Here is a 26,055-nt window from a genome sequence, read left to right as displayed (position 1 = left end):
TCCAACATCCCCTTCTGCTTTCTTGTACTGCCCCAGCTTCTATCGGCACCACCTTAATTATCTCCTTTGACCACTCCCCATTCTGAACTTTTTGCCATAAAGCCCCATATGATTGGAATAACCTCCCTTTTAATATACATCAGGTTCCCTCAACCTCTTCCATTCCAAACTTGTAAAATTGCTTCCCGCCCCCCACCACTTATGTGAAGAATTCAAGCTTCAACAGCCAAGTCTCTTCTTTATATATGATCTGCTCTGTTTTGGGGTGGTTTTTTTTCTTTTCCAGGGCAGGGACCTTTTATCACTTTGGCACAGTCCCACTACTATACACTGTAGTGCACATACATGATGTTAGATGAATGGCTACAAATAATTTAAAATAGAGCAGAAATATGGCATTGCACAGAGTATAAATCAATCTTTAAGTGGTTCACTGGGTTGTTTGGGATTTTTTTCCTTTATTTTTTTTTCTTTAATATATCAGAGTGGTGATTGTACCCCTTTCCTCCCCTCCCCCAATTCCTTTATTGATCTAACATACGTGTTTCAAATTCATCAAAACAATATAAAACCTCCCAACAGTTTTCTGTTTCCATAGACAGAAGCATTTTGACAATGTTATGCAAAAAAGATATTTCTTAAAAGTAAGCTTTTAGCGGTCTAGGTGGAAAGTGTAGCTAGATCACCACCGTAGAGTAGTGTGCAATATACACAGATTGATTCTAGTATTTCCTGAAAGCTCAAGCTATTAAAAACTACATTCCAGCAGATGAGACACTGAAATGTCTTTGCACACTTCTGCAGCATACTATCAATCATTTCACACTTGTATGAAATGCAAACAAACCTAATTCTAACCGCTTGTCAGCATTCCAAACTGTCACCCACTAATTAGTTTGATTTTGGAATTTGCACTCAGACTTCATTTACAACCTGCCAGAACACCAGACAATAAAATTTACATTAAACTATTGACTGGAATAGAAAATATTCAATGCAGGATAGCTTTCTATGCTGCATTTGTGATTGTCTTGTCCATGTTGAATTAAGAATAGTCCAAATAAATTTGAGAATATTTACAGTTAGAGAGTTTCATAATCCAAAAAAGCATGTCAGTATTTATGTGATGTTGTACAGGCTGATAGTACAAAGTGCTTAGCCTTAGTGGGAGTCGTTGGAACTCTGCAAGTGCTAGCATCATGCCCATTGATATTTCTATGATTTAGTACATCGCGTCAATTTTAATGTGGCATGTTATGTTGTTTGGAGCTGTATGGCGTTTTAGAAAACATGGTGTTTTCATATATTCACCCACACAATTCACAATTGCTTTTATAACACATATATACACATACATTCCCATCTAGAGACATTCTATAGCAGGTTCCTGTGTGTAGTTATGTTTGTCTTTTAAAAATTGTACTTCTCACAGATTTTGAACTGTTAATAAACTATTATTACTGGGAAATGAGAAACTTGAAGAAGACAGATACAGAGTGTTCTGTGCGGAGTACTAGCTGCAAATTTAATTGGCTTGACATCGAAAGAGTTAACAGCACATTGCTGTTTGTTTCTTGGAAAACCTACCCGCATGATTTGGGAATCATTGTTTTGTAAAGAACCATCATCAACTTTAGTTCCTAGTCTTTGTGGCTAGTCACCTTCAATTTTAGAGAAACCCTTTGTTCACCCTTTATGTGACAATGACAGGAACTGAGCAGATTATGCACAAGAGGGATTAACAGCGATTATATATTCACTACATTAAATTGAGAAGGCTTTTTTTTTTTCTTTTCTGTCAATGCTAAGACCTTTGAATTAAAGGAGATTTATTTCCTTCCATCTCACCAAGCTACCCAGCTCTGATTCACAAGATTCAATAGGGTCTAAATTTCTTGGCTATCACATATGACCTGAAATGTCCAGTTTGGGATCGGAGAATCCAAGTGATTTATATGTGACTCCTGTCAAGAAAAGCTGGGTTCTAATTGTTCCTATAGAATATTTTGCCTAAACTATAAAATGTGTTAGGGACACATTGCCACTTAAATAACAGGAGATTATATGAACACAGAGAAATGTAAATCAAGCTTAGCTTCTATTCCTTTGCATTGCTGTAAGTAAAGAAGATTTTGCTCCCAGTTTTCCTTGATATCCTGATTGCTTTCCTCTTCTGCCAGTGAGATTTCCTTGCTATAGAGATGAGATTTTTGCAAATGAAATCTCATTACTGTTGGCACTGGCATGTTGTCAGGTAGTAGTGACAGAAAAAAAGTTTTATAAAATGCCCTGATCTGTTTGACTTCGGAACAATCTGAGGAGTGAGACTTCAAAACAGGACTGATTACTTGGAGCAAATGTATTGAATTGTAACATGCCAAGGGCTTGGAGGCAGAGATATACAGTTTTAAAATTTAGGGCTAAGCAGCTTGTGTTTTGCACTTATATATTTCTATTTTCAACCTGTGTTTCAATTAGTTTTTGTCTCATGAAGAATTGCAGGGTCTTACCTATAGGAAATTCTGGAAAATATATAAATTATCTGGGGATGCATATAATTAAGAATGTGTATCTGAGTGTCATATACAGTTCCATAAATTGATAAATCTGTATTCTGATATAATTTATAGCTGCCACAACAATTAATTCATCTTTTGAGATTTAGGATCAAATTTATAATGGTCTGTGTTGGTTGAATATTGGAAGGAAAAAAATGTGAATAATGACTAGATGTTGGGGCTTAGGGTTGATGTGACAGTATTTGATTTTTTTTTTAGTTTTCATGAATTCACAAATGTTGTATCTGTAAGTCAAAACATGTATTCTCCATGAAATACTTTGTTTTTGACCCGCTAATGAAGCTTAAATATTAAGCAACATTAACATACTTGGATACTTAGCAACCTTTAGATACTTCATGAATAATCTATAGACTCATTTGTGGTGTTCGATATTGTATTATTGTCATGCCTAGGAGTTCCAGTCATGGACCAGGACTTCATTGTGCTAAGCGTTGTACAAACACAGAACAAAAAGACAGTCACTGCCCCCAAAATATTACAGTCTAAACATAAGGCAAGTGGATACAGACCAGTGGGGCAGTACAAGTGAACAATGACACATTATAGTCTAAATAAACAAGACAGACATAGGGTGGGGTAAGGATTATAACACACAAGCAAAGCGGACAGTGTCATGGCATCAAACGGAATGCTCGTGTCACGATTTTGGTTCGTTAGGTTTTTTTGTTTTTGTTTGTGGGTGGGTTTACTTAGGAGGGGATCTGCTAAATGGCAAGAAAAGGGAAGAGGGCTAAGGAGGACAGCGTGGAGGGGCAGGTGTGGAAAGGATATGAGATACAGAGACTGTGACGGGGGAGGTTTGGGTCAAACAGCCGGTCAGCCAGACAGAGAAAGTCAGAGAACTTTCTACAGTTTTGACTGGAATGTCCAGAGGTCCCTGCTTTGGCTGCTTCTGCTCCTGTGGGGCTGGAGTCTGGGTGGCTGCTCTCTAGTTTTTACTCAAGGTACTATGGCAGGAGAAGGGGAGGCAGCACCTGGATCCTACTGCTCCCAGAGTGTATGGGGAAGGGGGAGAAAGGTGTCTCTTCTGTACGGTCCTGGACCCAAAAGGGAGTAGGGGGGGAATATAGAAATATATTAAAATACCAAATAGATTTTCAAATAAAAGGATTGACTTATGAATGCTTCTCACTCACCTCTCTCTCTCTCACACACACACACACACACACACACACAATTTTTAAATGTAAAAATTTACATCATTTTGTATTTTTCTGTGAATAGGCTAGGATTCCACTCTTAACAGATCACACAGCCCCTGTGTTTAAATCCAGACTTACTCCCTTCCTGGGGACTCAAACACAATAGTACTATATAAACCTCAACCTAAGCTGTCTCTCTGAGATTGACTGTCCCTAGGTTTTGCTTCCAGGACCTCCTGTGTTCTAGAATCCCCTCTTCACGAGGGGTGTTCCTACGTTGTATATATCCAGAACGGGTTAATGAGCGGCACCTGCCACATAGAGCCTATAGGACTTCAGCAGCTTAATAGATGGTCTTAATACCTGTTGATATGATAGGTCAGCAGAGGAGTCCATCCATTCTGTTACACTGGGAAATACTGCTTAACCAGGTCACCAGTTAAATGTGATGTCAGCCTGGTCCATAGCACTCTTTGTGCACATCACAGAAAACCACCAAAATGTAGGATGCTTGATTTCTACTCCTCTGCAAACCAGAACTAAAAGAGGAGGAATGTACTAGGTCAGTGTGACGGAGAATTAGCAGAGCTTAGCAAGAGAGCCTGCCCTCCTTATCCCTGTGTGTTTTCTGCATCCAGTTCTAGCATTTCTAATTCGAGTTGTACAAGTTCTGGTATTCACCAAATAAATTCTTAGAACATAGCTATTGTATTGCCAGCTTAGCACCTAAATGACAGCATAGGAAGCTGGGAATTTGGCTTATAGTCTCCAAAGGATTAATTCACAACCTTGAAATAAAGCCTTGAAAACACGGATGTCAAACTGTATTCAATAAGATATTGTTTGTATAAAATGAACAGTGTTACAGCCTATAGCTGGCACTATTATGGAAACTATATAGTTGCCTTTGTACTGTTAATTTTGTACTAGGAGGGTAGACTCTTTCTTTCCAAAGTTGGATGGAGTAAGATAATATGGAAATCAAGAAAAAAAGTTAAAGAAATGCAGTTGTTCTCTTAAGCCTCTGATTGCAAGTAGGATGTGCACCTCACAGTTAAAAGTCATTAGGAAATTTCAGTGATTAGAAAAAGCAAACTATATTTAAGATGACCCACTTTAAAAAAAGTCAGTGGTCTCAGTGAGTACGTTTTTGTATGTGTGTCCCTCCAGGTGGTCTGGAGACCACACTACTACGCTTTGGTTATGAAGCATGTGTTTGAATTGATTCAGTTTCTTTGTTGTCACATTTAATGCTAATGTATGGAGTTTTATAATCATTTCCAGGAGAGCATCACTAGGGTGACCAGACAGCAAATGTGAAAAATCGGGACAGGGAGTGGGGGGTAATGGGAGCCTATATAAGAAAAAGACCCAACAATCGGGACTGTCCCTATAAAATTGGGACATCTGGTCACCCTAGCATCAACCAACTTTAATTTTTACCATAGCCTCTGACTTAACCTACCTGGCATTCTAAATGGTTACTAGTAATCAGCTGTAGTGGCATTCAGCCAATCAATGTGAGTTTGTGTTAATAGGGTTTACATTTCCCACTACGATAAATACTCCCGTTGTCACTGGGCTGATGGATTTGTCTGTCCCTTCCAGGTCTTTCAGTTCACATTCATTCTCAGTACGCTCACACAAAAGTGCATCTCCCATACAGAGATATTTTTTGTTTTGTTTTTATTTTTCCTTTATTTCTCTGCTTGTTTTTTTTTAAAGCTGTTCCTGGTACTGTTACATCTAGTAGTTCCAACTCTTAAAAGAACCCAATTAATTGGTTTTTGATATACAAACTATTCAGGAGGAAATTGCATAACAAAATAGGTAGCTGGAATTTGTGGGGTTTGGCACAGAGCTGCAGAAGAAAGGCCTGGCTGTAACGCCCCCACAAGAAAAAAAAAAAACTTGACATTTTGAAAAAATTTATTGACCAGTGTGGACAGAGAACAGGAAGCCAAATTGCTATTGCAGGCAAGCAGCCTTCAGTCTCCTGCTGACCTTTAAATGTCACTTTGTGTCATGAGAAAGCCAAGGAAACTCTAATAAAGGAGGGTGGTGAGGGAAGCTGTTTGGGGGAAAAAACCTCATTGACTTTCAGCTTTATAGCCTAACTATATCTATATCTAATATAATTTTAATTGTATTAATATATTAGGGTAATATTTTTAAAGCACCTAAATGACTTAGGAACCCAATTCCTATTTTCAAAAGTGACTTAGGGCCAGATTTATTAAAGTGTTTAGGTCCCTAGTGAGATATTCAGGAACTTCTAAGCACCTAACTCCCACTAATGTCAACCAAAGTTAGGCACGTGTAGGGCTAGATTCACAAAGGGGACTTAAACTCAGCATGGCAACGCGTAACATTTAGGTGCCCTGCTGCCTAGTGCAATAAACTGCCCCGAGTTAAGTGCCTAGGCTCCCTGTACAATGCATGGGGAAAGTCCGCAACCAAAGAATGGGATTCACAGAAGCCAGCAGGCTGAGAAGGGAGCTGCCTGAGCTAGCTAGCCCATAAGATATGCTGAGGAGAGGGTTGGACCCTAAGCCTAAACCCTACCCTTCAAAGGTCAGACCTTTCTTCAAAAAAATGGAGGAGGTGGACCACAATTAGAGAGTTTGGTTGGTGAGCCAAAAAATCACCTGCCTAGGACTGGAGAAACCTGTGAGGTACATCAGAGAGTGATAGAAAAACTGAGGGAAAGCTTTGTGACAGACACTGGCCTACACCTTCTCCGGTTGTTAATAATCTGAATTAAATGTCCACAGAAGAGTGTGTGTGTTTATCACAAGTTCCTATGGCAGCACACACTTAAAAGAATAGTAAGTATTGCAGCTGACAGTGGTTTAACTTTTAGCATGTGCTTAAGTGTTTTGCTGAATACAGGGCCACCCGGGGGGGGGAGGGGGGAAAAGTGGGGCAATTTGCCCCAGGCCCCGCAGGGGCCCCCACGAGAATGTCAGAGGCTCCCCCCACCTCCGCCTTTCCCCATCCCCCGGCGCCTCAGCACGCCGCGTCCTGGAGCGACTCTGGACAGCGCTGCAGCAGTGTGGCCCGGGCAGGGCCTGAGCTCCTCCCGCTCGGAGCCGTGTGGTAAGGGGGTGGGGCTGCGAGCTCCGGCAGGCCGAGCAGCAGGAGCTCCTGGACGCGGCTCGCTGAGGCTCTGGGAGCGGGGGGAGGCGGGGGTAAGCGGCATGGTAAGCCCCTCTGAGACGAACACCCCCTGACCCCATCCCCCCCCCCAGCCCTGACCCCCAGCTCCGAGCCCAGCCCCTCTGAGCCGGGCATCCCCCAACCCAATGCCCAGCTCCCCACCCAGCCCTGGGCAACAATAGCGCCACCCCCAAGCAGCGACAGCCCATTGGCACCAACCATCACCCAGCAACAGCCCATTATGTAATTGCAAATGTATACATACCATTAAAGCATTTATTGTTTTTAAATAATGTATTTAGTGTATTTTCAAATTATTAAAAATTAATTTTTGAATGTATTTCACTGGTTATTTTTTACATTTCCAAATACACGTTACTATAGTATTGCAACTTTTTTTTATAGAAGGGGCCCCCAAAATTGCTTTGCCCCAGGCCCCATGAATCCTCTGGGCGGCCCTGGCTGAATAGGAATGGATGTAAATACATTCTTAAAGTTCAGCATATGCTTAAGGACTTTGCTGAATTGGGGCCTAAATTCACTGCTGACATAAGCTGGCACAACTCTTTCAGGGCATTTGTATCTGCTTGTGCCAACAGTAAGTGTTCCCTGGCTGTATTCAGAAAAAAGTAAAATGTGGGCTAATACAAATATAAGATTTCTTTCCCTTTAATATATACTGTTGTTTTGAACAATGAGCAAAAGCTCTATAACAGTCCCACACTTGCACAGTCTGTGACTGTAAAAGTTGGAAGATATTTTAAAATGTCTTTATTAATGGACATCATTGATATCTGAAGCTGTACTGGCTTTTATGATGCAGGGAAATGCAAAGGTTGTAGGAACTAAATTTGATTGTCTTTTCACAGCATGTTCACAAAATCAATAATGTATTATTAAATGGAATAAAAATAGAGGATAAACAGCCTGATTTTTTCTGAGAACCAAGGCAGACAGTTGCAATTATGAAGATTGATTCTGCTTTCACTTACACTGGTGAAAATCAAGAATAATTCATGTGAAGTCAATGTAGTGACAATAGCATAAAATAATAGTAAGTGAGAGATAATTTGGGCAAAATGTGTGTGCAAATAAAATAATTGTATTTGCACATAGTTAATTTTACAAGTGTGTGTGTGTGTGTGTGTGTGTGTGTGTATGCGTACACATTCTCAGTAACTGCATACCTAAACTGTCTGAAAATCAAGTCCCCAATCTATTGTTTCTAAAGGACTCTAACACGGGGCCTGATCCTATTCCCATTGAGATCAATAGAAAGACTCCTGATTACTTTAATGGGAAATACATCAGATCCAGAGTAAGGGTCTGGTCCTGGCACAGCCCTACTCATGTGATTAGTCCTCCTCATACAAAGGTATATGTTCTACAGAAGCCAATGGAAATGATGACTTGCCTGTGTGAGGGGTACTTGAGTGAGTAGAGGTCTACAAGATCAGCCCCTGGATTATCTTTCTATCCAGACTTGTGTAAAGTTCTTTTGACACAGGGTGGGATTTTCAAAAGTCCCCAGTGTTTGCCAGACTCTGCTCCCCTTGAAGACAATGGAAGTTTGACTTCAATCCGAGCAGAGTTAGGCCAGCAGTGAATGCTTTTGAAAATCCCACTCAAGCATCAATTGGATTTATTCTTAGACTTGGCTCTCAGAAACACACAGAAATGAATTGGGCTAGTTCCTTACTTATTTTTTTCTTACTGTTTTGTTTTAGCTTAATTGTGTGTTGGTACATGTTAATGTTGCGGTGTTTCCCCCCTGACTTCTCTTCAGAAATATTAACTTGTTTAAAACAAAATCCAGCCTAAAAAATATATTTTCATGTATTTTCTTCCCAGAGTGCTCTGTTCAACAAAAAGATTCTGGTGGCCCTTTACCAAGAGTATGACCTTGGATCAAATGCAATGCCAGTTTAATACTGGATAAGTCCTCTGTTGCTGATAATATTCTGTACTTGTAGGGGAGATAGACTTGAAGATCTGAATTGTCATGTTAATCTCTAACTTCTGTGAACCTGTTAACAAGATTCCCCAACCTTTTGACACATTCAGCAAAAACTTAGAAAAGATAAATTAGTGCTAAAACTGGTTTTCTTCAGTCTTCTTCTAAGAGTGCAAAAAAGGAAACTTCTTTATATTCTACTGTCTGTAGGGTAGCATATACTCTATTATATAGAGCCAGACACAACAGACACAGTATCCAAGGACACAGAGACCCTGCAGGTTACAGATGAGATCAGGCTATCTGCTGCTGCCTAGCAGATACAGCCAAGGACAGAGTATGTTCACTTCTAAGGCTATGTCTACACTACACAGCTTTTAGCGACAGAGCTGTGTCACTATATCATGCCGCTAAAAGTTGTGCCGTATAGCCGCTGTTTGTTGGCTCTCCTGCCAACAAAAAACATCCACCCCCAAGGAGCGGCATTTGAGTTGTCGATAGGAGAGCGCTCCTGTGGACAACGCGCTGTTCACGCTGGCACTTGTCGCAGTAAAACTTTTGTCTTTCGAGGGGAGGTTAACACCTCTGAAAGACAAAAATTTTGTCATTCAATTGCCAGTGTAGACATAGCCTAGAAGTTGCAGCAAAGCCATATTTATTAGAAGCCCATTCTATAGGCTGTGTTTTTGTTGAATAGGTACAAAGGTTGAGAAACCCTATTAAACCCTAAACCATAAACCCTATTTCTCATTCAGAGAAATCAGAGATGAAAAAGATATATTAGATGATGATCTAACCCCCCTCTAAATGCCGGTTATAGTCCACGAGACAACACTTATCTGGTATACTAGTACCTGGGACTTCCTGTGCCAGCTATATTTGTCCAGCCTGAAAGTTGACTGTATAGCAAGCAATCTACATAGTAATAAAGTGGCCTGCAGCCAGTCTATCCAGAATTCCTACTTAAGTCCATGCTAGGTCCATGTGAATAGTAGATGCAGGATCAGACTCAAATCAATTAATCCTGTACAAGTAGCATCTGAGTTCTCTTTCATACTTTATTATGGTGCCTGTAGAACACGGAACTTTATTGAGCAGTCAAAAAAACATGTGCACCATGTTTCTTCTTGTATTTTTTTTTCCTATCCAATCCAGCTCTTCATTTCACTGGTGGTCTCCTTAAAACTACACAGACTAGCATTGGGCTGTTGCAGTTTCCATATCTTGAAGAGGAATTCTTCTCTCCACACAGAAGGATAGTGCCATGGCAACCAAGCTTCACTTATTTTCACCAGTGATGAATCTGACCTGTAATGTTTACACACAGACTCTTGGCTGGAAGTATGGATGGTCTAATTAGGGAACCAAGAAACTGAGATGAAACCTTTTCCGAATCAGCTGCCACTACATGCCAGTATTTTGTTTGATGTGATTTCTGCTCAGAACCTGCTGTGTATATTTATTCTTCCTTTTTTGTGCTCTCTTCTCTGTGACATCCCAACTGTTGTGGAAGAAGATGTGCTGTCAAGCCAAGCAATTAAAAATAGTGTAAGTGTAGTGCTGGTGAAAGGTGCCAGAATGACCCCCTTAGAAGAGTAGTTCTCTATCCACAGAATAGATACAGCATGGGCAGCAGCATTGCAAGCTTCCCCAGGTTGCTAATGTGCATCAGTCCTGAGCTGGGGGGGCCATCTCTTGTGTGAGAAGACAGTTCATTATCTCTGCATCCTTGACCTTGTTGCTTAGACTGTCAGCTTGTGATAGTCTTTGTGATGTGAACCTATGTCAAGTAGGAAATGGATTCTATTTTATTCTATCTAGGTTCTTTACCACCCTCATCAATGTAGTATCTAAGCAGCCTTCCAGTACTGTGTTAAAGAATGTGACTAATATCTGTCATGTGCTGTTCATTTTCTCTCTTATCTTTACCCCAGGGAGGAAATTGTGTGTTCAGTGCAGTGCTTTGGTAGTTTGCTTTTTCAGAAAACGTAATATGTCCGTGATGCTATGTATGTGTTTGAGTTTGAGAGGGAAAGGTTGAAGAAGTGCACCTTGAACTTGGAGCAGAGAGTGGTGAGGTTTGTGATGGTCCTTAGTTTCTCTTGGTGTTTGTTCCATCACCTCAGATCAGCCCCCAAGAAAGCCCTGTCTCCTGCACAAATGATCTTATACTTATGGTAGAAATTTCCATTGTGCCGAGGAATGGAGTTGCTGACTATAATCCTCGTTCTGGAGTTTTAGGTGATATTTCGATACTCTGGGATTGAGATCTGAGATCATAAGGGATTGACATGTTAACACGCTGCACATAGTTCATGGTGGAAAAGAGATGGTCAAAAATATTTTTTTTTAATTTTGTGCATTTTTCCTCACTATTTACCATCAAAACTTCATGTAGATGAAAACAGAAAAAATGATGGTTAAGTTTTGGAAAATATGTTTTCCAAGCAGCATTACAGCTAGTTAGAAAAGTGGATGAAATGAAAAAATTTCATGCATCAAAACTCATGAACATTTTCAAGAATTTTTGTTTTAATAACCAGTTGTGTGTGTGTGTGTGTGTGTGTGTGTGTGTGTGTATGTATGTATACAGCCCCCATTCCCATATATATAGAAATAGAGTCCTGATCCACAACCCAGTGGGAATTTTTCCATTGACTTCACTGAGTTTTGGATCCATCCCTAAGAGAAGCCATCTTGTATGTAAACATTTTCATGCTATGCATTTAGAAACAGGCCCAAGTGCTGCTCTGATCTAAACCTGTGTAAATTTAGTCAGTGGCGCTTATTCTGGATCTGATTTGGTTCTTGCCTACACCTATGTAAATCAGAAATAACTCCATACAAGTCAAAGGGAGTTACACTTGTGTAAAAGCTGCATAGATAAATAGAGAATCAGGCCTTCTGGATTTACACTGACAGCAAAATTTGGCCCAAGATATAATTTGCAGCATGATGTATGGTCAGTTAAATATTTAATTCTGATTTAGAATAAAATATGTTCTCAGGAATCCTAAAGATTCCTTATTTATATTTTAAATGTGGCTTAAAATATATTTGGCTGATCACAAAGATACAGAGTTTACTTTCTAAGTATAAAAAGAAAGTCTCTTTAATTAAGTGGGAGCTTCCTCCTTTGATAAAGTTCCCAACAACGGTTCTAATAAGTTGTACCAGGGTTGACTGTTTCTTTTTAAATATTAATATAAGTTTCATCTGTTGCAACTTTCACCCCCTTCTGAATGGGGTTACTACATGTCAGTTGATCTTGGAAAAATATCCATATATTGTACAGTTTGCAATGCGGCAAGTTTGACAGAGGATCATACACAATCACTCAGAACATTGTCTCAGTTTAAGGGCAATTGGGTGTAATTGTTTTTTTCTGCTTCTTCCCCACTGTTTAAAAAGTGATTGTGACCAAGTTGTACATCTACTTACAGGGCTTTGCAACAGCTCCAAATTCACCTTCAGTGAATTCACGTTCCATTACGCTGGGTCCATCACTATCTCTTGGCAACATTTCAGGAATGACCGCCAACCCAGAAATTAAAAAACGCAGAGCACCTCCTCCGCCAGTGGCAACACCCGATTTGCAAAGTATGGAGACAAGCGGAGTAGCAAAGACAACAATGCAGGTAAGAATGACATAAGGAAATGCAAAGTTGCTAAATGCACTGACTAGAACCGACCCATAATGGAGTTAGAAATAAATCCTGTTGATTGGATGCTTTGGTCAGCCAGTAAATCCTGCAGACAGTGAAACTCTTCAATAGCTCCAGTGAGGACTCTTGTTGAATGCTGTTGGAGCTTTGAATGTATTCACTCACCTCAATTGCTAGAACTGCCCCCCCTTCCTAAAGCTCCATTCCTAACGCTGTCAGCACCCTTCTAATTGAGCTATTTTTTGTTGGGCTGAATCCTAAAAAGCGAAGGGCTGCTCTCCTGTAATACAGTTATCCAGAACTGATGTTATCCAGAGCCTTGGTTCTGCCTCCAGTGCACAGGCCAGCACCGGTGTGCTAGAAGACGTATGCTGTTCCAGGTTATGTCCCCAACAAAATGGGAGGCAGATTGTCTGAATAATAGTCTGTTTCCCAGTTTGCTTCCAGGACAGCACAGGTGCCTGTTGCCCCATTTGTGAGGCTTGTGGCAAAGCCACAACTGACCCCTGAATAGACAATAAATACCTAAAGGAGGAGGAAATTTTTCAACATAAAAACAATGGGACTGAACAGTTGAATTATTATGCTGATGTTATTGTTAGTTGTTTTTATTTCTTAGTTTAATTTTAATGATAAGAATGAGCTGATGTGAGTAGTTATTGCAGGAGTTTACCCAGTGACTGTGTATCTTGTTAAATGTCTTTTACAGTGGCTTACTTTTTTCTGCCTTCCATTGAAGTAACTTCTTCCTGGTCAGGTGATCAGAAAATAACAGTATTGTACTTTAAATGCCTTATCAGATAGAAGGCTGTATAGACCGTGTTGATATACCAAGGTCATGTCTACGCAACAGAAGCGATGCACAGGCTAGCCTGCCTGAGCTAGCTTAAATCTAGCTAGCACCAGTAACAACAGCAGTGAAATCAGTGCAGCGTGGGCTTCAGTGCAAGTAGTACAAGTCCAGCACTGACTGTGGGTACATACTTGGCTCCCTATCATGCTGCAAAGCTCTCACTGCACTGTCTTCACTGCTGTTGTTACCCAGGCGAGGTGGATTCAAGTTAGTTTGGGTAGATTAGCCCATGCACACACAGACATCACTTTCCTTTGATTCTCTTCCCCTTCCATTCTCTCTCTCTCTCTTTCACACTCAACACCCCAGACATTCCATGATTCATACCTATGACTGAGAGTCCCAAATTTCCCATTATTGGAGCTTTTCTGATAAAAATGTGATACGTATGACATAACATTAAGATTTCTTCTAGAACTTGGATAGGTGCTTTTTACTAACATCCCTTCCCATGCGTTTTGCATCAGCAACATACCTTGTGTTGCAATGTTTGGTGCACTGTGTATATTTTTAATTCCTTTTGTCTTCCATGTTAATAAATAAATTGATGCTCCTAAAATTAAACATTCACTGTGTTTATGAAACATGGATATTTCTGAACAAATGTTATGGCATTTTATAAGACATTTACACAAGTATAATCACAATATAAAGGCTACACTGTTTCGAGCTTATCTTCATTTAACATGGTATTTACATTTTTAATTTTGGAGCACAGAAACCTTTTTAGCATGCTAACATTCCCAATTTCAGTATTGTTTTCACATCACTAAAAGTACTGCTTTCTGGATTGTCTGGGAACAAATATTTCTGTATGTTGAAAGTGACATAAAATACATCATTTGTTATCATTTTTTTTCTTTAAAAGAACAACATTTTGTAGAAGGAAAACAGATGTGTAATTGAATAGGGATCATATATTTTCCATATAATAGTGTTAATTTGGGACACTAGAAATGTCTTGCCTAGTTTACAAAGTCAATAAAGTTGAAGTACTGTAGATTATCAGATCAATTGTTTGAGTTCATCTGAGTGCTCCTTTGTCCTATTTTTGATGGGGAAAGGACATCTCTATGAAAACAATTGTGCAGTTCAAGACAGCAAACATGGGTAATGTGCTTCTGAAGTGCCTTGTTTGGCAAGCTGTTCACAACCTATACTGTAGAAGATGATCCAACATAAATGTAAGAAATCCAGCAGAAATGAACCAACAATTCCACGAAGCAGTTGAAACCTGAGAAAAAAGATTAGTTATTTGATGTTGCATGGTAAGGTAGCAACAAGAGCATTGTTTATACAGAAACGCAAACAGTACTAACCTTATCTACGTGCAGACCATCCAGTTTGCTGTGGAAATAGAATAAAAAATCTCAGGGTGTTAGTTTATTTCTATAGTTTATGGGAAAGAATTAACAAATGTATTTTTTTTAGGGAAGAACGTCAATTCCTTATTAATGGACTTCCTTCCATAAAAAGATAAGATGTTTGTTTAGAAAACTTTATTTATGTGCAACTGTTACTAACAGGAAGATCCTGCAAAAGGAGAACGTTTATTTTCAGTGAGGCTAGCAGATTATTAGAAAATGAGGATGGTAGTGTTCTGAACTTGAAAAGGATTTTTACCTTTAAACTGAATCCGTTTCCCTAAAAGCGGTATAGAAAAGTGAGTACTGGAGGCGTAGCAAATAAACTTACCCTGACCCTCTTTCCTACTATTTTTACCCACTATTAAGCTCTAGGACATTCGATTTTTATAGCAGTGTAGATAAATCGTGATACATTTCTCATGTCTGTGCCCAGTGATTGCAATCTGTAACAGCCATATGCAATGAGATTGGAATATACCTCATTAATTCGTTAGATTTTCTTCAATCATTTTTTCCAGATAGTCAGATAACTGCTTGCTATGTAATCTAATCATATCTCGACTGCTGTCTCAGAGGGGCATACAATGATAGTTGACCTCTATGAGGGAAAGACCGCTGGAATGACCTGCTAAACATTTGCCTCCCAAGACTTGCTCACGGGTAGTATTTTCTCCTAGTCCCATTAAAAAACCCCTACTAGAAAGTATTCATTTATATTCAGAGCACAATTAAACAGTGTTCCAGACTGTGCAGAGTTTCCACTCAGTAATTTACAGCAGGGAGGGAGGATAAAGCCCAAGAAGGAAAGCCAGTTGTCTCTTCCCTCAAGACATTTTTTTTAAAGCATCTGCCTTTTGATGCAATTTATTATAATGCAAAGTCCACAAAAAATATTCTTCATAAGTATCATCGTGAGCCAGGGATAAAATACCTGTCCCGGCAGGGAATATAGAGGGTGGAACAGGCTGCCTCAGAAGCAGGGGAATCTTCCCCATCTTCAGATCTGATATTGAGTTCACAGACCATTCAGATTAGTTTGCCAATTCATGCAAAAGGCATTCTGTGAGGGCTCAGCAAAAGGTGAACCCCTTTTTCCAGCAATTCCTGTACACCATCCAGAGACCTTAGTGATCCTGTTAATAGTGATGGTGGAAACGTTCAATGGTGGAATTTTTGAAATTTCAGTGACAAATATTCAAGCCTTTTTGTTTTGACCAGCTCTACCAATTAGGGAATATTATTTTATTTGTTATTGACTCAGAGCCAAAAATGTTCTAAGTGCTGAGCTACATGAAAAATGAAAAATCTCCATGCCCCGGAGAGCTTACAGTAGAAGAGAAGTAGGGAAAACTGGGGACACAGGGAAATCCAGAGGAGCCAACTATGACTGGGGTTCCCTTATGCTAAGCACTCTGCAAATACAGTCTCTGCCCCAAAGACTGTACAGTCTAAATAGACAAGACAAACAAAGGTTAGGAGAAAAGTAGTACTATTATCCCACTGTATAGATGGGGAACTAAGACACAGAGAGACGTGAGGGTATGTCTACACAACATCTGGGAGATGTAATTCCCAGCGAGGGTAGACGTACATGCACTAGCTTTGCTTGAACTAATGCACTCAGGGTAGCTGCCCAAGTACAGTCCCACCTGACCTCAGGGGTAAGTACTTGGGGTGGTTAGCCTCAGCCTCTGGCCCGACCGCATTGTTGTTTTAGGTGCTAGCTCAAGCAGAACGAGCATGTGTACATCTGCCCATGCTGGGGATTACACCTCCCAGCTGCTGTGTTAGACGTACCCTGAGTGACTTGTCAAGGAAGTCTGGCAGAGCTGGGAATTGAACCCAGAGCTCCTGCATCCCTGTCTAGTGTCTTAATCACAAGATCTATTTTTTTAAAAAATATTTGGTGCAGATTGTGTCATGTGGGCATCGCAGGAGAAATGAGCCTTTAGGAGGGACTTGAAGGCAGGGAGAATAGTGAACTGGCAAACTAAGGTAAGAGGAGCATTCTGTGTCTAGGGGGTGGGAAAAATACAGAGGTGGGAGCAGGAAAAGACTGTAAACAAGGCACTGAGGGCTTTGGCTAAGAGCCTTTTTCCAGTATGTAGATAGTTTATTCAACATGACATCTTAAGGTTTCAGGAAACAACATCAAAAACAAAAAGGGACTCTTCAGCCACCCTCATCTACACGATAGACCTAATGTCAACCCCAAAAGCCACAAATACAATTTCTGTGGAATGTGCTATAGGAGCCACATGCTGGTTCTCTTGCTGTGGATGTTTAAAAAAATCTTATTTTATTTTCCCTTTTTTTTTTTTAATCTGTTGTGGGTTGGTATCTGAGGTTTGTTATTAGCCAGTTATGGCTCCCTTAAGGAGACAGACAGATGAGGCAACATAACAGAGCAATTGGCATTCCAGTGTTCATTTCAGAGCATCTTTAATTTTATTCTAAATTAGGGTCAGCTCCTGAGTTGGTGTATATTGGAATAGCACTGTTGACTCCATATTCCACAGTGTTCCCTTGCTTTAAACAGATTTTGCCATTTTTACCTATGTTCCCAGGAATGTTTTGAGATTGCTGCTGTTAGAGGTGAATTGATGTAGATTAACTGATGTGGGTTTTGCCTTACTACTTCAGTTCCTCGCCTGCATCTCACTTAGGGCTTAATCAGGCAATACTGAAGTCAATGGGAGTTTTGCCTCTGAATTATATGGCAGCAGGATCAGATCCTTAGGGGCAGAATATTAGGCCCCAATCCCTCAGACACTTAGGTGCATGCTTAACGTTACTCACATGAGTATTCCTGTTGACTGCAGTGGGAGTAAAGTTGTATATTTTGAAGTGTTTGAAGGATCCAGGTCATAGAGAACCAACTTATTCACAGTATTGGTGGAAAGTTTTATTTTCCCCTGTTTTTATGCCCTAAAGGAAAGGTTAGTCCTGAGATTAGTGTTGTGTAAACAAATGTAAATCAGACCTTTGTAAAAATCTTTTCACGAGGAAGTAAAGTGGCTGTCCTTTTTTAAAAAAAAAAAAGGTGCCGGTTTTCTCCTAGAGACCTAGATTAGTGTACCTCAATATTTTCCGTACACCTTTCAATAAATAGTGGGAAGTAGAAGTGCAAAGAATACTGGAAATACTGAGGGAACACTATTTAGTTATCTAAGCCAATTGGCAAGTTTCTAACACTGACTTCTGTGAGGTTTTTTTTAAAGCTGGTGGAGACAGATAGCTTTTTAAGTATATGATATTTCCAGCCCATTTTCTACTAGCAGAAGTTCCACTGTCATCACTAGTGTGTGATACCAATGCTGCTGAGATAGTGAGCTGACTGGTTAAACAGTCAGTGCTCGGTGGCCTTATCACTCCATTTACAGGGATGCCCTAACTTGTAAAAAGCCAGTTTATCCACAGCAGAAGCATCCATTTTCTGTTTTTAAAAAATCAGTACAAATAAATACCAGTGCATGGGGCCAGATCTTTGGCCACCCTCTGGTGCACAGCCTTGTGGGCATGACTAAAAGCAGAAGTGATTGCCTGCTGCCAGAATGGTACTTTGGGGGCCAGTGAAGATGGGTCCAAGTTAGAGCTACTCTGAGGATGTTTTAATGTACATTGAAAATGGCCAGCCTTGGATCAGGGGACATAAAGTCCCCTTTGCCTCTTCCGACTTGGGGCCCTGGTCTGATTGGAGATAGATGAGACCCGAGGGATAAGCCCATGTTCTTTATTTTTATATGTACAATCTACGGAAAGGGCCAAGGTTTTCTGAGGACACCAGTGACTATTCTGCACACAAATCTAGGACAGCTGTGGCACAAAATGAAATACCACTACTGCTGGCCAAGGAATCTCCCAAGCCCCACACTTGTGGGGGCCGTTCCCTATTGGTACTCCTTCTAGGTATCCCCTTCCTGTACTGGAGACCGTAGGCCAAATTCATCCCATTCTATGACCCTGAAGAAGTACAGCTGCTGGATTGGCATCCGGGACCTGCACAGCGGCAGGGGCAGAGGAAGGCCCTGAGTTGGAAGGTCACATCAACCCCCTCAGCAGCTCCATACAGATTACTAAGGAAACATCGCTCCAGGCTTTATTTCCTCTACCATAGCTCTCCACATCTCAGGGGATCCCAACTGCAGCTGTGGCCAGAGGAGGCACTGGTAGCACAGCTCCACTGGAGCCAAGCTGCTGGGGGCAGAGCTGGAGTCGGTGCACAGGGCCTCTGCGGTCATGGGTGGATGAGCCTTGTCTTTTATGGTGCCATAGGATCCTCTGAATTCTGAAAGTGCCAATGGTTGTGGGACCAGAACAATTTGGGGGAAGGGGCAAAAGGAAATGTTTCCTCCCCCATTAGGACACCTTAAACAAATATTACTGTGGTAGGGGATGCTCTGGGCCAATGGGTGTTGGGTTTTGTTTGTTTGTTTGTGTGTTTATTTGTTTGTTTGTATTCTATCTTGTTGTTTAATAGTGCACTTAAATGGCTACAATTAAGACTTGGAAGTTACTGCCCTCTCAAGTGAATATGGGACAATTATCCTAGCGTTGGGTGCATGCTTAGCAAGCCAGCTGCGTGCTATTCACACAAAAAAGTCAATTTTGTCAACCACAGAACAAATTAAGATTTAAGTGTTTTGTTTTAAATATTTTAATGTTATTAAAATAATAACAGGAAAAGAAATGGGATGGGAGAGACGTGAATAAAGTATGCTAGCAATGAGAACTAGCATGTGTAAGAAAGAACCATTGGAAGCATTAGTGTTTTATACATTGAACCAGATTTTCAGAAATGGACTCTAAAATTTGCATTCCCCGAATTTCCCATACAAATGGGCATTTGTGCACGTTGGCTTGTATGCACAAATGTTGTTTTTGCATGCACTAATTTAGAAGCCACTTGAAAAATTTGCCCATTATCTCTGCCTTATGAATTACTAGTTACATAGTTAAAAACATGGGCCAAGATTTTCAAAAATGGGTGCCTAAAGTTAGGCTCTGCAGTCCATAATTAGGCAACTATTGAAAGGCTTCATTTACAAATGTTCCTTTGCTCCCATTGAAGCCTCTTGCGCAACACCTCTAAAAATTAGGCCAGCTTTATTTAACTATCCTATCATTCTTCTCTATGTCAGTCTCTACTGGGACAGTGTTAGTGTAGATGGGACTCACAGGTGTAATAGCCTCACCAGTGCAAACAGTCTTCCCATTAGTGCCCCCACAGTGCACTGTCACTACAGAGGTGACCTGTCTCATAGCTGGCTTCCACAGATCAATTGCCACTCTTCCACTTTGAGTTCTCATCCTCCTGGACTAGCACTATGAGGTCATGGCTAGCTGACCACGGAGGTACAGACAAGTCTGTTCCTCAGTCTGAAATTATGCAGCCACTGCTGACCATGCCCGGTCTTCAGAATGACTTGTGTCCACTAGTCTGTGGTCACAGCCTGAACCCGGGAGCAGTGTTCCAGCTGATGAACACCATCCCGTTGTACTGCACAGAGCCAGCTACTCATAGGGAGAAAACCATTTCCACAATCTCCAGCTACTACTGGTCTTGTTCTCCATTCCTCACAAATACTCTCAGGGTACATCTACTCTTGGAGAGGGGTTGTGATTCCCAGCTCAAGGAGACTTATCCGCAGTAGCTCTGATCCAGCTAGAGTGGTAAAAATAGAGTGTAGCTCCGGCAGCGTGAGTGGCGGGAGAGGCTAGCTGCCTGAGTAGGTGCCTAGCGTCTCAGATGGATATATACTTGGTGGCTAGCCACAGCTACACTCTATTTTTAGTGGGCTTGCTCGATGAGCGCTAGCATGGGTATGTGTCATTGAGCTGGGAATTTCACCCCCAGCTCTAAGTGTAGACATACCATTAGAGCACCTTCTGCTATTCCCCACAGGCATTCGTAGAGCACCAGCTGCTATCTTGCTCCAGCCCCCGCTGAGGCCTCACAACTGTTTTTCAAAAGGTTCAGCAAAAGCCTTGCTTGCTGAGCAACAGCAGAGCATTGATCCTAGCTTCTCTTTGGAGATGGGAACTGGGTTGCAGGATTTGACCTCTTTCCTCACAATTTTCTTGGGCTCCCAGAAGCCATTGCTTCAGAAAGATGTATGGGAAATACCCAGAGGGAGGTGCAGCTGCAGTGTCGTAGAACAGGACAAGTGTGGACACAGGGCAAAATTGCAACTGAATAGGAATGGCTAGTGTAGACACGTGGCACAGTTGGCATTCGCTATGCACCAGTGCTATCCCACCTGTTCAATTAACATCTGTTCTGTTCACTAATGTAGACAATGCAAGAGTGTAGAGTAAAACGCAGTCTGTTTTCTGCTGTATCCAGCACACCGTGTCGTAAGTTTCCCTTGGACAATCTTTAGAACCATATTTAGCATGAAGGAATATCCAGTCTCTTTAGGATCAAGCTGGTGGTCAATTTTAAATCTCCTCAAATGACAACAGTGATGATATTTGTTTAGTCTTTGTTTTGCTATGCTATGGGAGTGTAGGGTTTATGTCGTGAGTGTTTTTTCCCTTCATTTTCTACCTTATTCTGTACTTCTGTGTAATTTTCTGCTTTGGATCAAGGTCATGAATAGTTCAGTGTTGGAAACAGATTCCAGTTGTATCCCATGTTACCAAGGAGCCCTTAATTCAACAAAAGGGATGGGTGGATTCCAATCAATATCTTCCTTTTGTAGGTTACACCTAAGTCAAAAACATCATCACAAGTTATCAAAATGCGGGCGTATGTTTTTATCTCCCTTGAGGAAGGGAGGTTTCTTTTGACTTTGAGGTTTTGTGGGTCAGGTCTTCTCAACCTTTGTCTCATGACACATTTCCTTTCTTCTTTCAGCGGGTTGTCAATGTTTTTTCTGTGGAGCATCCAGAAGACATTTCATTTTCTGAGGCAGGATGCAGTGAATCAGGTTCTGCCATAGGAAAAAGCTGTTTTTCAGAATATGTATTTCCCTGCATCTTCTAGATTAGTTTCCAGCTTTTATACATTCCCTAGGGACAGGAAAACAAAATTGGTTCCCAAAGAGAAAAGAGCACATGGCTTCTTTTCAAAGAAAGTTAAAAATCTGGTTCCTGTCCTTTTTTTTTTCTTCTTCTTCTCTATGGTGTATAAAGAAGTGGGTTTGTTTTCTTTTTAAAAGTTCTTTTGCCTTTGTTTTTACTTTAGGAATATCAGGAATGTCAACCTCCGCTGTTCCCTGATTTTACTGTAGGGCTTGTTGGAGCTCTCAGAGAATCAATATTTTAATTAAAAGTACAGGGCTGTTGAAACTTTAACGAAGACACCCTTTCTCCAAAATGTTCATTAGTCATTGAAATGAAGTCATTAACATCAAACAGAAAAAAATCTTACTCTTAGAAAAATAAATAAATAAAAGTGCTACTATACTCTTATTGACAGGCTGAGGACTGGGTTTCAACCAAAACATGACACTTTTGGCAACACTGTAACTTTGCTGAGGAATTTATTCCAATACTTATTCTTTGAGTGCCATCTAATCACCAACACTATTACCTGTATCACCTTGAATTTTCTTGGCAACCTCCCCAGTAGTCGTAGTTGTAACCCTGCTTTAAAATGGTTTGGGGTAATATGGATATGTTTTTAGGGGTTGAATGCTTATAAGGTCCATCCCTGGGGGCCAAAGACACAGCACCTTTTAGAGCTCCTAGGAGGGCAGGAAGAACGCAGCCGCTGAGCCACCCTGTTACAGGATACACCACTCTGTTCTCAATCTACCTTCTGCCACTAGGCTCCTGGGCACTAGCCTCATGGGTATGTCTACACTGCAACTGGGAGAGTGTGCCTCCCAGCCCAGGTAGACAGACATTTCGTGCTAGCTTGGCTTGAGCTGGTACTAAGATTAGCAATGTGAATGCTGCGGCACCAGCAGGGACTCAGAGTAGCCACTTGCCCTCAGGCCCACAGGATATTCCAGAATAGGCCCATAATGAAGATTCCCCGCATTCAATCTATCATTCCTAGTTAGACATTTGCACTACTTTTTCTGCTTGTTTTCTCAGGGAGGGAGTTTGGTCTCTTGTCACAAGTCCTTGTGGGGCATGCAGCAAGGTTGGCGATGGGGGAAGGCTGTTGCACTCCTCTACAAGTCTGAGTTGAGGCTGTTAGGAGCAAGTAAAGTGAAGCACACAGTGGTAGTAAGTTTCAAGCCCCCCATTCTCCTGTCTGACTGCAAGTTAGGATAAAAATAGGGTGTAATGCTGTTGGAGACTGCTACAGAGGCACTTATCCACACATTCCTCTCATAGGATCTGAACCCATACCCACTGGCACTACTCAGTGGCACCATTCCCACTGACTTCACTGGAGTGACCCATTAGTTCTTTGTTTCACTAGGCAGGAGCAGCTTGGCAGCCATGCAGCAAGACTTTCATTAATGCAATATCAGGAACCTTTGCATTCCTAGTCCTGCTCATCAGGGATTTTTTTGGTTTTTGTCTTCTGCTCAAAGCATAAAACTCCACACTTGCACTCTGTGAGGTGAAGCTCTGTGTTAAGTGTAAATGGTCCTTTAAGGAATAACTGTATCCCCAATGTGAATTTTTACACCAAACAATTTAAAGCAACTTGCTTGATAGGTGCGCAGCTGTAAATTGCCTGGCACTAGAACTGCATTATTCAGGACATGATGAACTTGTACAGTGCAGATCTGATTGCTGGTGCTTAGCAAATAAGAATGATGTTTCTAACCTGTCAGAATACACTGGTGCAAATTCATCCCTGGTGAAACTCCACTGGCTTCAATGGAGTTATACTAGAGATGAGTTTAGACTGAATTAAACCAGTTCTGTGAGAGTGTTGGACAGTGGTTTATTCTAGAAAATCTAAATGACCAGGTGAGAAATGATTCTGAAGCTGAAAATTGTAATATAAACTCAAAATTGTAACTATCTAGGGTTTTTCAAATGTTGCTGCTAGTAATCTTATGCTATAAAAGCCAGTCTTAAACTTGTTTTCCTCATCAGCCAATAAATTGGGGAAGAAATAAATCAACTAAATTTTGCAACAGTTACCAATCATAAATTTGAAAGTTTTATCTACCTAATATTTCTGCTGGATTTGTACCGGACTATAATGACCCCATTACACAATCCATTATCAAAATGTACTAGAACTCATTTGTAGAAAACAATAGCATGAAGTAAAGGAGGAATGAGGTCCTTACAATGACGTCTTTTGGGCATTCTCTTAAGGTAATGGCTATGGAATTAGAACACAGAATAATTAATTTCTAATTTGAAACTTATTTGTTCCTCTCTTCTTAAAGAGATAGCCGAACAAGACGTACCCAAAGATACAAGCTTGTTCTATTCATGTCTGAGAAGTTAATGTTCGTGTGGTAAATATGAAATCAACTGATAGCACTTAACATTTGCTACACACTCATAAAGCATAATTTAACTAGACAACTACACAGTGATTCTGCTAATGATGCAAGCACCAAATTAAAATAAAAGGGAGAAAAATGCCATGGCATCTAAAGACATGTAATGCACTTCTGAGAGTGGTCACATTTAGATTGGGAAACGTACAGAGGGTTGACAGGACTGTTAGCAGAGAGAATGATTTGGCCCAATTTTTTAAAAAAGAAAAAAATGATCCCTAACTATAATGAATTCTGGGCCTTTACATGCATATTCAATCATAAGCTAAAATGTATAAGCTCTTTACAATAAAAGTTATCAAAGGCTACTAGCATAGTGATTTATATTAAATCTCTCTAGTGCTTGTGAATATATTTTCTTAACATCTTCTAAGAGTGTCAGTTAAGTACATATTCCACTTGAATAGTACACATGACATAATTCTCTTCTCTGTAAATCTAAAGAGTTTCCACAGTGTGAATCCAAATTTCCACCCATCCTTTCCTCATCTCCTGCTGTTCAACTTTGTGTTGTTGCAGAGTAATTTGCTAGCAGCGAGTGTCCAATTTATAAAAGCAAAATTGCAGAAAGTGTTCTAATAATATTTTCCATTTTATTCAGGCAGCTTCCTTCCCTAGTAACTTTTGTGTCCCCTTTTTTGGTCTCATTTGTCCCATAGTTTTAAATAGGTTAAAATGTCCCAATATGATGAGCCAATTAAAAAATCCCAACTTCCTCAGTCCCAAGGCAATTAAGGGTCATTGATTTGCTTCTGAAATTTGGCAAGAGTGAATGAAGATGTTATTGTGAGAGTTCAAGTGAAGATTTAGGGCTAGATTATGGCCCAAGCTGCATCGCTGCATAGACATGCAATGGCCCTGTGTGGATCAGTCTTGCAACCCTGTCTCAGCCCAAAGTCCCATTCAGTGTATTGGGAAATGAACACAGGTACTTACCTTTTGAACACTCCCTTCACAATGATTGGTTATTTAAACTGTGTTCCACTTCTTAGCTTTAGATTTTAAAAAAGTAATTGGACATTTATAATAAAAACTGAAAGGAAGAGAGTCCTTCCTCCCTGTTTTTTTTACAGCATTTTACTATACAAATGTTTATTTTTGAAATTTTGAGTTTAGTGCAATTTGCCAAATATGCCCAGAAAAAAAACATTAACCTACCCATTCGAGAAAAACATGGGCAACGTCAGCTGAATTCAGTGGTGGCTTAGGTTGCACAGCAGGTATAAATTAGGGCTAGATTGTGCAAAGTGCTGTGTGCCCTGCCCTCATCTCACATTAAGTTGATGAGCATTGAAGGCCCTGCAAGATCCCTCAGGCGGCAGCTTTTCTATTGGCTTCTGCAAGCTGGGTTATGTACCGCTCCTACCGGGTCAATCACATAGTTCTAGCACACCAATCCACTCAGTCCTGGAATGTGATGGGAGCTCTCAACTCCCGGCGAAGTCCGTGGAAGTTGGGGGCTTTCAATATATCACAGAAATACATGCAGTTTTAATTTACATACAAAGACTCTGGCCTAATTAATAGAGCACTGGATTGGGGCTCAGAATATCTGGTTCCGCTTGCCTACTGGGTGACTTTTGGGCAAGTCATTTCACTTCCCTGTGCCTCAGTTTTCACATTATGTAAAATAGGGATAATAATAGTGACCTCTTTTGTTAAGCACTTTGAGATGCACCGACGAAAAGCGCTATATAAGATGTAGTTACTGTTATTTTATTATCTGCACACTCTAGTGCAGAATTAACCCCATGTCATCAAAAACCATGTGTGAATACAGGATTTGTTCAGAGTGAGCTTTGAAAGGAAGGACTCTGATTTGAAATAGGAGTTAATAAAACAGCACTGTTATTTATTTACTAGAAAACATACAGATTGGAAGCTTAGAATTCAAATTATTTGTAC

At 40.6% G+C, this 26,055-nt stretch overlaps 1 protein-coding gene across 5 annotated transcripts in view; it reads left to right on the top strand.

The window, feature by feature from the left end:
• Positions 1–26,055, top strand: part of LOC112117089 (protein cordon-bleu) — a 240,208-nt gene that overhangs the window by 125,034 nt on the left and 89,119 nt on the right. For all 5 annotated transcript variants that reach the window (XM_024214955.1, XM_024214954.1, XM_024214959.1 and 2 more), the window contains one exon: positions 12,281–12,475. In XM_024214955.1, coding sequence (XP_024070723.1) covers positions 12,281–12,475 — 195 coding nt within the window. The remainder of the gene's footprint in view (positions 1–12,280; positions 12,476–26,055) is intronic.

The sequence above is a fragment of the Terrapene carolina genome, unplaced genomic scaffold (assembly GCF_002925995.2).
Source record: "Terrapene carolina triunguis isolate 2854851 unplaced genomic scaffold, T_m_triunguis-2.0 Scaffold180, whole genome shotgun sequence".
NCBI classification, from domain to species: Eukaryota; Metazoa; Chordata; order Testudines; family Emydidae; genus Terrapene; species Terrapene triunguis.
This window is presented reverse-complemented; position numbering and strand designations above follow the sequence as displayed.